The sequence below is a fragment of the Tachypleus tridentatus genome, chromosome 6 (assembly GCF_004210375.1).
Source record: "Tachypleus tridentatus isolate NWPU-2018 chromosome 6, ASM421037v1, whole genome shotgun sequence".
NCBI classification, from domain to species: Eukaryota; Metazoa; Arthropoda; class Merostomata; order Xiphosura; family Limulidae; genus Tachypleus; species Tachypleus tridentatus.
The window spans coordinates 20,060,794-20,072,968 of record NC_134830.1 but is presented as its reverse complement, the minus strand read 5'-3'; the positions used below and the strand labels follow the sequence as shown (position 1 = coordinate 20,072,968).

The window sequence follows — 12,175 nt, the reverse complement described above, 5'->3', positions numbered from 1 at the left end:
TAACATTCTTTAACAGCGTAGAAAAATGTCTAAAACACTAAAATAACGCGGTTGAAAGTTAATCAACAGTGGCGAAAACTACGATTCAGAGTTATCGATGTAACTAAAAAAATTCATTTATTACTAGTAATAGCATAAAATGGTGTCTGCTAAAAATGTCCAAACTGAAATGTGTTGCCGTAATATATTATACGAATGACAATTAAACTGCTAAAATAGGTGGTAGGAACTTAGTTTTTAATAGAGCAAATAATTTATATATATTTTGGCACGATGAAGTAATGAGCAAACTTTAGATTCTTTTGAGGATTATAAATAATCAGCAAAAGGATGAACTGGGTGAGAACTTTGACCTTTTTTTTCTTCTTTGTGAAAACAAACCCTCTGTTTATAGTACACTGCAAACCACAAAAAGCAGTCTTCAAAAACATCCGTGTGCAAAGTATATTTTTCACTCTGTGGTCTTATTCATGAACTAATGTAAAGAAAATGTAATTCGATATAAAAAGGAAATAAAATGTATACTTCATGATAATTTGCAAAGAAGTACAATAGTATAACACTGTTATTATAATGACAGAAAAATATTATGAGTATAGGTGTAAAGGTGTTTTTTAAACCAATATTAAATAAATTTAAATTTACCTATAATAATTAATTACCAAACATCTAACTGAAACGCCCTCTACAATCCAGTACCCGTTTACATTCTCGTCCATAAGACACGCGCATGTCAATGGTTATTTACAAACTCTCTGTGTTAACCTGAACATGAACTAAGAAGATCGAAATGTTGTTCTGTACTTTATTTTAATTAAAGTTTAAATATTCATACCAGCCATCCTATAAACCAGAATGTCCAATGTTTGCCTTGCGATGGCTCTAAATATTATCTGTTCCTTCAGTTGTAGACAAGCACAGTCAAGCCCTCTATTTGGTTAAAAACTGGATAAAGCACTTTTGCTGGAATTTGCTGCTGACTGCATAGTAGGTAATATAATTTATTTTGGATGAGTCTCCGATTTATTATGTTACGTATGTTAACGTATTACTATTTCCAATAACCGGAAGTTTGAATTTAGAAGTTAATTAAATGTTAATATGTGGTAAATTAATGATATTTGTCAACAAGATCAACACACACAATTTTCATTTTTTAACACAGATATATTTTAATATAGAAACAAATAAACAAAACAATTTATAATAACAGTTATTACTAATAGTTATTACAAATTAAGGTTTATATACAAGAGTTTCATAAACTTGCAAATAATACTGAGCCTTATATCTAGTCTGGAACTGAATCTTTTATCGACATTCACGGACAGGAAATTAATTCTTTGTTGATACATAAATACACTTTTTTTTGACGGCTGGCTAATCTTAAAACACACTTAAAGTTTCACCAGTATTTGTGTTTGTGTGCGTGTGTTTTTTTTCTTATCGTAAAACCACATCTGACTACTTGCTGTGTCCACCGACGTGACACGAACCTCTTATTTTAGCGTTGTAAATCCGTAGACTTACAAATGTCTCAGCAAAGGACTCAGCGACAATATCTTATGTCTTCGGAGACAGACAGTACTAAGTTTTATATCTGGTCTAGAAGCGAATATTTTATCAGTGAGCAAATTAATTTTGAGTTGATTTTATTACACCTTGTCTTAGCTAACGATTTCTTTTCTTGAATAGCCTCACACAGAGTACAAGCTGACTTCTTTCAGCGAAGATATTTAATGCCCTCGTATAAATAATAACCCTTGAAGTAATTCACTAAAGTTGAATGGTTTGCAATATTTGAAATCTATTAACGTTCCTGGTCAAATATTGTACTTTCAGATTAAGAGGTGTTAATCACAGTTATAGCTTCCGAGGCCTATAGCACATTGACTGTAGTTGTTCAATAATAATTATCTATTTGTTTCTAGAAGCGTCGGTTTTTACATACCAATCAATCACGCGAGCCTCTAGAACACTCCCGAAAGTTCGTTTGAAACAATACTGTCAATCATTAGTATTACATACCCACGTAATATGTTGTAGATTCTTACACCCAAGAACGTTCTACAAATTTCGAGAAAAAGCGGGACTTGCAAAATACACAATCAAGAATATAATTCACATGCAAAAAAGAAAACTATACAGAAACTAGTGCAGACACCAAAATAAGTGTAGAGAATTAAAAATTGGCATTGGACAATTTTAACTAAGATATTATGTATATGTGTGTGTGTGTGCTAATAACAAATTATTAAAAATGGTAAAAAATTCATACACTTTCAAAAACACGACAATATATAATACAATACAAATAACCTTATGATAATAAAATTACACAGCACGCGAAAGTGCTTAAACACAAATGTTATCTTTTTGGCTTAACACAATCAATTATTATATGACTGGGATATTTGTCGAACGTTGGGATAGATTTCAAAGGAGTAACAGAAATTGTTTATTAGGTCTTTTTGCCCGTTGACATATATGACAAGTTTTACAAAAATGAGAAACATCTTGCCCAATTTTTGGCCAAAGAAATATCTCATAATTTTGTCATATGTCTTACTCATACATAATTCATCTCCATGGAAAGTTCTCTGGGAACTTTCAATATTTGTGAATAATATGTTTTTAGAACAACGAGTTGATAGACTACAGCCCCATCAAATAAACCTGGAACAATGGGTGGTCTCTATTTTCTCACGAGCACACCATTTTTGCAAAAGTAACCATTTTGAACTTTCTCCAGTTCTTTCTCTGGAAGTATATATTTAAATAGTTAAGAGATCTGAAGATTCTTTTCTTGCTGATGGATAAGTTTGCTTTTATGAAACAGAACTTCCTTCACGTCCAACATTGCCATTCATTAAACACTTGTCAGTCGGACAAGCATTTAGAAGATCCATGTCTGGCCCAAAAAATGTCAAACAAATCTGTAATGTCGCCCTTTGATCATGTGTCTATCATGTCTGTAACAAATCTGTAATGTCGTCCTTTGAACACGTGTCTATTATGTCTGTAACAAATCTATAATGTCGTTCTCTGATCATGTGTCTATCATTTGTTTTTAAATTAATTTCATTGCCTTAGCTCGAATCACTGCATACAAAGGAAACACTTCCTCAACAGCAACATCATCCTTAGATGAAGCATTTATCGGCTCACTTCTCATTTTGGATTCGGCAACAAATCACTCCCCCCCCCCAGCCAAATCGTTTCCCATCAATAACAAACGCCCTTAATTGGCAGAGTAGGTCTTACTCCAACCACAATTGGTCCCAAAGCTAGATCTGATGTTAGACAGCTATTATGAAAAGGGGACATTAATAAAACCACCCTTTATACCCTGAGTCATGATAGATTCACCAGTGGCAGAGCTCGAATTTAAAGTTGATCTTCTAACAACAATGGTTGAGCTACCCCAGTATCACATAAAAATATAAGTATGGAATTAGCAGTGTTCTTCGTTAAAGACACAGAACCAACAGATACAAAAGGTCTAAATTCCTTTCCATCTACAACAGTTTTGTTAGCGATCAAATCAACAGTATCGGATGATCTGGTGAAACTACGTCCATATGTGGACATAAGAGCATCGGGTGTTACCTCCTTTTCATTTTTCCTTTATAAACTCCAACAATCGGACATAACATAACCAGGCTTTTTACAAAAATAACAGACAGGCTTTGATGGTTTTGATAAAGTTTTATCATGACCGTCTCAAGATTTCAAACCAAAGGAGCTGGATTTTTTAGAAGAATCCACAACTTTAGTGAACTGAACAGGTACAGGTTTTTACTAAGCTGGCAGAAATCTCTTTTTATGAAAAGTGGTTTTATGTGTTAAAGTGTAATCATCTGAAAGAACAGCTGCTTCCTGTAGCGTTTCAACTTTCGTTTCGTCCAAATACGTGTGAGGTCGTCACTTGTACAGCATTTGAATTCCTCAATTAGATGTAATTGTCTTAGTTTATCGAAACTGTTGCCAATATGCATAGAATTACACCACCGATCAAAATAAACCTTTTTTTCCGTGGGCGAATTCCATATAAGTTGGCTATCTTGCTTACGATAACCTCGAAACTTTTGGCAATAAGCCTCCAGTACTGACTCGTATGCTTTGAGAATAACAAGCCTCCAGTACTGACTCGTATGATTTGAGAATAACTGCTTTAACCTTATCATATATCATAACTGATGCAATCTTTTAGAGAGAGAGCAGCATAAGCTTCTTGGCCTTTGCCATTCAAAACACTATGTAATAATAATAATAATAATAATGACCATTTTTCGGTTGGCTATTCCGTGGTTTAGGCAACCTTTTCAAAATATTGGAAATACTTATCAACTTCATTTTCATTAAATGGTTGTACTTTAATATATCAACTGAGTTCAATGTTGTCATTTTGCCTTGGTCGATCAGTGTTGAGTCTCCATTTCTTTCAACCTAATTTCTTTCTCAGCTTCAAAAAGAGCTTGTTTGGCCTCGAGACGTTTACTTTCTCTTTACGATTCGTTATGTGCTTACTCTTTCTGGGTTTCGATATAGGGTTATTTGGCCTGTAGATGTTTACTTTCTATCGAGCTTGCTCTTTCTTCATATCGGCCTGTATACGGGCTCCTTCGAGCTCTATTTTTTGAGCTTTAACTGGATTTCTAACCTGTCTTTATCATTGAACTCTGATTGGTTAGTGGAGACAGTAGGGTAGTTCCCCTAATGTTACCTCAGACAACGAATCATCATCGACCGATATCTCAACAATGCGGCTTTTAGTTCATTTTTTTCATTGATTTTTAACCTCTAATTCCAAAATTTCAGCAATTTCGAGCAGTTCACTTTTGTTATATTTTTCTAGTTGTTCGTGGAAGGGTGATTCAAGAAATCTTGATAATTAGACATGATCAAAACTTTTTAGCACTAATAAATATAAATTGAATTATTGTTTTAATTTTAATTTATTTCGGATTTTGTCTCTGATTTAGATCTCGGACATGAGCCCCCAGTTGATTGTGTTACGTATTATAATTTATTTCGGACAAGTTTCCAATTTATTATGTTACATATTTTAACGCATTACTAATTCAAATAGCGAGAAATTTGAATTTAAAAGTTAATTAAATGTTAATATGTATTAAATTTATGGTATTTGCCAATAAGATTGATACACACAGTTTTCTTTTTAATATAAATATATTTTAATATACAAACAAACAAAAAGTACAATTTGTAATTAACGGTTATTATTAATAGTTATTACAAATGACGGCTTATATACAAAAGTTTTACAAATTTACAGACAATGCTGAGTTTTACATTTGGTTTAGAAGTGAATATTTTATCGATGAGTAAATTAATTCTGAGTTAATTTTGTTACACCTTGCTTAAGCTAACGATATCTTTTCTTGGATAGCCTCACACAGGATACAAGATGACTCCTTTCACCGAAGATATTTCATGTCCTCGTAGAAATAATAACGCCTGATATAATTTACTAAAGTTGAATGGTTTGTAATATACGAAATCTATAAACGTTCTTGCTCAAACTCCGATTATTAACATCAATCACAATTATAGTTTCCGAGACCTATAGCACACTGACTGTAGCTGTTCAAAAATAATTATATATTTATCTTCTGGCGCGTCGGTTTTTATAAACCAATCACGCGAGCCTTTAGAACATTCACCAAAGTTCATTTGCAACAATACTGCCAACCACTAGTATTACCCACCTAGTATGTTGAAGATTCTTACACTCAAGAACATTCTACAAATTTCGAAAACAAGCGGGACTTGCGCGATACGGTCAATAATACACGTCACATGCAAAAAAAAAAAGAAAACTATAGAGAAACAAGCGTAGGCACTAAAATAAATGTACAACGATAAATCTGTTACACTGCCTAAGTTTCTTTTGGTAATTAACCCAAACATAGGGATGACTATTATGAGCGTTAGGTCTTTCTCAGTTGATTAATAAATTAGTTAGGATATTGCTCGAATGATAGACCCTTTCAAATGTTGAATCTTGAACTAACTTGAGAATGAATCAGTGTAAAATACATAAGCAATGTTTTAGGATGATTGAATGTATTAAAATTTAAGTCTATTAAAGAATGGGTGGTTCTAGCACTGAATCAATTGAGTGTTGATAACAAATTAAATGAAGATCAGTGATGTCGAGAAAACCCACTTATAGAGAAAAATATATATGTAAAAACGGCTCGTTTGGGTTGAGAAAAATGTTTACGTAGAGGAGCGAACAACGTTTCGACCTTCTTCGGTCATCGTCAGATTCACCTACCGTTTTACCGTTTGATAAACCCAAACGAGCCGTTTTACATATAAATTAAATGAAGGCAAATAAATAGTGATATATTATTCTCCATAATATACAGATACTATTTAAACTTAGTGAGTTGACTATTATAGTGTAAATTCGGCTCAACGAGGTCGACATTCAGGAAACTGGCAAAGGTGAAGTAATTGCTTTGAAATATATTTAAAAGTTTTTTTTTTGTTTTTCAGTGCTGGTACTGAAATTTTCAATTTGAACAGCACCATATACAAGTGGAGCTAAACGACCACAAAAAAAGACCTCTCGGCTTCAGGTATAAAACTTTGTAATTACGAACTACTGATGAAAAGAAAGGGTTAGTCGAACTTTGAGCAGAATAACGAAATTTACAGAACCTTTTGTAACACACTTACAGCTGAAAGTGCAGTGTGTATTCAACGGTATCGCTATGTAGTCTAACCTTGTATCTTTCGATTCCCAGTCCACCACTCTAACCATAAGGCAATGTCCGAGTTAAAATAAATTGCTAAGTTACCAGAAAACAGTTGGGATTCGAACTCTAGTCTTAGCAAAATAACCTGATGTGTATCATGTGCTTAAAAGAGTAGAAATGGAGAAAGTTTTTTGTTAGATTTTAGAACTTATAATAGAAGGTTTGCTCCACAATGTATACGATTGTGTATTATCCAATTAATAACCGAATTTTTACATCTTAATAAGTCTAAGAGCCATTCAGCGTCAACCACAGATTAATACAGTACACAATCCTAGCTCCAAAGCAATTATTTAGATAAATCACTACCTTCGCCTCGCGTAGCCAGGTGGTTAGGACGCTCAACTCGTAATCTGAAAGTCACGAGTTCGAATCCCCGCCACACCAAACGTGCTCGCTCTTTCAGCCGTGGGGGCGTTATAATGTGACGGTAAATCCAACTATTTGTTGGTAAAAGAGTACCCTAAGAGTTGGCGGTGGGTGGTGATCACTAGCTGCCTTTCCTCTAGTCTAACACTACTAAATTAGAGATGGCTAGTGCAGATAGCCCTCAAGTAGCTTTGCGTGAAATTAAAAAAAAAACAACAAAAAAAACAGTAACCAGTGTTTTCAAATTAAGACTTTAAAATGAAAGTTAGAAAATTGATATACAAATTTTCTAGAACTTATATTTAAATGAGAGTACTGTGTTTAGGTGTATTTGTGGTTTCCTTGAAAACGCTTGTTTTATTTGATTTAGTGTATGCTGCATTCGTAGCGAAAACTAGCAATCTACAAAGTTTATCCATATATCAGTCAGCAAAAATCTATGTATGTCGTATTTTAAACAGATTGTCAATCTTCTGAATCTATTCTGTTTACTGTATTTATTTCTGTTTACACATAAAACTGCTGAAATTAACGGCGCCCGAAACGTTGCACTCTTGACCCCACTTTACTTTAGCTTTTAATGTTATTATTACAGTATATTTATATTTATAATATACGTTATCTCGTAGTGACCTACTAAATCGTTCTCTCTGTGTCAGTCGAACCTGTATTCTTAGTCTGTGGGTCACCACTTCTATCACAACTAGGCCAATTTTCGATTTCGCTCGAGTTTTGGAAAGTGTGTTTGTTCTGAGTGAAAAAGAAAACACCTTGGAGGTAACCTCATTAATATCGCGTGCTCTACATGACAGACGAACTTTTTTTATATAAGTTATATTATTACAGCTTGATATATTGATATATTGCGCTAAGGCAGCGTTAAGAAAACAACAACAACAACTATTAATAATTTTGTGTAATCTAAACAAATTTAAAACATATTAAACTACAAATTAAATTCAATCTGGAAAATTGTTTTTATTATGCAACAAAAAGTATGTACTGGGACAACGTGGAGTAAGATGTTAATTTCCACTAGACGAGTATTATTAGGCCCGGCATGGCCAAGCGTGTTAAGGCGTGCGACTTGTAATCTGAGGGTCGCGGGTTCGCATCCCCGTCGCGCCAAACATGCTCGCCCTTTTAGCCGTGAGGGCGTTATAATTTTACAATCAATCCCACTATTCGTTGGTAAAAAAGTAGCCCAAAAGTTGGCGGTGGGTGGTGATGACTAGCTGTCTTCCCTCTTGTCTTACACTGCTAAATTAGGGACGACTAGCACAGATAGCCCTCGAGTAGCTTTGTGCGAAATTAAAAAAAAACAACACCCAAGTATTATTAACGTTTCATACGTAAACATAAAACCTAAAATATTTTAACTTAATTTCCAAAGGCAGCTGAAATTGCATTGAAGGCAGACAAAAATGGAGGTTGTTTATATAACAGAAGTGTAAAATTACGGCTTGGAATAACTTAAAAACACATTTAATGTTTTTATATGATTTAGCAATATACTTGCCTTCAAGTTTCATACCGACATCCAGGCATTTTTGGAAACGACAATACGGACAACGTTTTCTCTGAGTTTTGTCAATATGACAATTTCTCTCAGCGACGCACGTGTACACCTTTTTGTTCTGAACAGTCCTCTTAAAAAATCCTTTGCATGACTCACAGGTCAACAGCCCGTAATGATAGCCAGAAACTTTGTCTCCGCACACCGGACACAATTCCTCGATCACTTCTTTAGTGTCCGGTGGCTCAAATTGGAAATGACCGCTTGGAGCCACGGGTGAAGGGGTAGAAAACATTGATCTTGTATTTTTGAAATTAGACATTTGTGCGGTCGACATGTAGCAAGAAGCACTGTTTATAACACTTGTTGTAGCCATCATTTTAAATAATAATTAGTTTCTCACCACAACTACGATTTGCTAAACTTCACCATGTTTCAATATAAACACTAATATTTCCGATACTTTGAATACTACCTATAAAGCAATGCTCATTTAATATATACTCAGTAAGTTATATCATGTCACGAGCAGTTAAGACCTCGCGACTCCGGATCTGACACGTGAACGACAGGAACAAGAGGTACATTTTGTCTATAATCGAACACGCTGGTTGTCTATACTACACAGTAGTAGGGTCTATGTCACATGGCGCTAATGCTTGCAGGCCTAGTGACCTATTAACAGCCCAATGTTTGGGCCAATGAAAACTCGTCGTATTTCGTTGTTCACGAGTCAAGTGAAAGTGAAAGTAAACACTGCTTGGGTGTTTGTTAAGCCCGATAAAAAGAGACAGTTATTTCGATTTAGTTGAAAATATTTAAAATTCTACTAAATAGAAACAGTTGTCATAAAAAATATAAATTTTTAAGCACCTAAACGACAAATTAGCACATCGAGATAAAAAAAACAGAGAAGTTAAAATTGGTCGTCAAGTTTATAACATAGTAGTAAGCAACTATTTTTGAGTGGTGTTGAAATTGTTGGGACAAGTGAGACCGTTTCTACAAATTTCAGATGTATGGGAATCCAAAAGACTCACCAAATTTTGTATACACGTTTCATACGATAAGAGGGTAAAATTTAATGTAACAATAGAAAGAAATATTAATAACTTTGTTGAACTTTCATTTATTCATTCAGTGATATTTTCAGCAAACTTTTAACTTTTGTCCATAGGCTGCTTTCAAAGTGTTGGCCTCTTCGGTGGGTCGGTGATAAGTTTCGGACTAAAATTCGGGATTTAATTCGCTAAAACACAGAAACACAAACTGCTAACACGTTTTTTTGAACAAAGTTATGATACTATAAGGACAGCACGTGATTCACGGCATATAAAAACCTTTACATCACTATTTTACAAATATAAAGACAAATCAAACTTTATAAAAAACTGACAGCTTCTTTAATAAATATTTCACAAGATAAAAGCGTGGTTAAAGTATTACTGTCTTTGCTCATTCTCTGATTACGTTATGAATTTTAATAAAATATATTTGTCTGTAGTGCGTGGGTATTTACAAATAAATCCGTGTTGTCAAAATCCTATTATTTACTACAACCGTGTTTCCTTCTTTACCTTTGAAAAGTACTGATAAAGAGTTTCAAATAAAACATCATTGATCGTTACTGAATTGTAGTCACTTTAAAAATCTCTTATTATTTATTGTACGAAAATCACGATCTAATACAATTAGAAAACAATGGAAAGATAACGTTTGGATTTCGCACAAAGCTACACGAGGGCTATCTGCGTTAGCCGTCCATAATTTAGCAGTGTAAGACGAGAGAAGGCAGCTAGTCATCATCACCCACCGCCAACTCTTGGGTTACTGTTTTACCAACGAACAGTGGGATTGACCAACACATTATAACGCCCCCACAACTGAAAGGACAAGCAATGAAGGGGGATTCGAACCCGCGATCCTAGGATTACGAGTCGAGTGCCTTAATCACCTGGCCATGCTCAGCCGAATGACAACGAATAAAATAAATTATTGAACGTTTGCAAATGTGAGGTAAGGATTTGTAGGTAAGAAGATGAAATCGTAGTCATAGTCACACTAGTGCTATTTGTGTAATAAACTTTATCATATTCATAGCTACACTAGTGCTATTTGTGTAATAAACTTTATCATATTCATAGCTACACTAGTGCTATTTGTGTAATAAACTTTATCATATTCATAGCTACACTAGTGCTATTTGTGTAATAAACTTTATCATATTCATAGCTACACTAGTGCTATTTGTGTAATAAACGTTATCATATTCATAGCTACACCAGTGCTATTTGTGTAATAAACGTTATCATATTCATAGCTACACTAGTGCTATTTGTATAATAAACGTTATCATATTCATAGTTACACTAGTGCTATTTGTGTAATAAACTTTATCCTTATTCATAGTTACACTAGTGCTATTTGTGTAATAAACTTTATCCTTATTCATAGTTACACTAGTGCTATTTGTGAAATAAACGTTATCATATTCATAGTTACACTAGTGCTATTTGTGTAATAAACGTTATCATATTCATAGTTACACTAGTGCTATTTGTGTAATAACCTTTATCATATTCATAGTTACACTAGTGCTATTTGTGTAATAACCTTTATCCTTATTCATAGTTACACTAGTGCTATTTGTGTAATAAACGTTATCATATTCATAGTTACACTAGTGCTATTTGTGTAATAAACGTTATCATATTCATAGTTACACTAGTGCTATTTGTGTAATAAACGTTATCATATTCATAGTTACACTAGTGCTATTTGTGTAATAAACGTTATCATATTTATAGCTACACTAGTGCTATATGTGTAATAACCTTTATCATATTCATAGTTACACTAGTGCTATTTGTGTAATAACCTTTATCATATTCATAGTTACACTAGTGCTATTTGTGTAATAAACGTTATCATATTCATAGCTACACCAGTGCTATTTGTGTAATAAACGTTATCATATTCATAGCTACACCAGTGCTATTTGTATAATAAACGTTATCATATTCATAGCTACACTAGTGCTATTTGTGTAATAAACTTTATCCTTATTCATAGTTACACTAGTGCTATTTGTGTAATAAACTTTATCCTTATTCATAGTTACACTAGTGCTATTTGTGTAATAAACGTTATCATATTCATAGTTACACTAGTGCTATTTGTGTAATAAACGTTATCATATTCATAGTTACACTAGTGCTATTTGTGTAATAAACTTTATCATATTCATAGTTACACTAGTGCTATTTGTGTAATAAACGTTATCATATTCATAGCTACACCAGTGCTATTTGTATAATAAACTTTATCCTTATTCATAGTTACACTAGTGCTATTTGTGTAATAAACTTTATCCTTATTCATAGTTACACTAGTGCTATTTGTGTAATAAACTTTATCCTTATTCATAGTTACACTAGTGCTATTTGTGTAATAAACGTTATCATATTCATAGTTACACTAGTGCTATTTGTGTAATAAA

At 33.4% G+C, this 12,175-nt stretch overlaps 2 protein-coding genes across 8 annotated transcripts in view; one reads left to right on the top strand and one right to left on the bottom strand.

Annotated features, from left to right (window-relative positions):
- LOC143252055 (nuclear hormone receptor FTZ-F1-like) overlaps positions 1–9,310 on the bottom strand; it is a 58,510-nt gene extending 49,200 nt beyond the window's left edge. The window contains exon 1 of the mRNA XM_076503639.1: positions 8,680–9,310. Coding sequence (XP_076359754.1) covers positions 8,680–9,055 — 376 coding nt within the window. The 5' untranslated portion in view covers positions 9,056–9,310. The remainder of the gene's footprint in view (positions 1–8,679) is intronic.
- dbo (Kelch-like protein diablo) overlaps positions 1–12,175 on the top strand; it is an 86,271-nt gene that overhangs the window by 9,874 nt on the left and 64,222 nt on the right. For 2 of the 7 annotated variants that reach the window (XM_076503637.1, XM_076503635.1), the window contains exon 1: positions 716–987. The exons of 1 other annotated variant lie outside the window; for it this stretch is intronic. The gene's annotated coding sequence lies outside the window, so the exon portion shown is untranslated. Of the gene's footprint in view, positions 1–715; positions 992–6,528; positions 6,612–12,175 lie in introns of those variants that run through there. 4 more of the 7 variants (XM_076503632.1, XM_076503629.1, XM_076503634.1 and 1 more) reach the window with 3 other exon arrangements.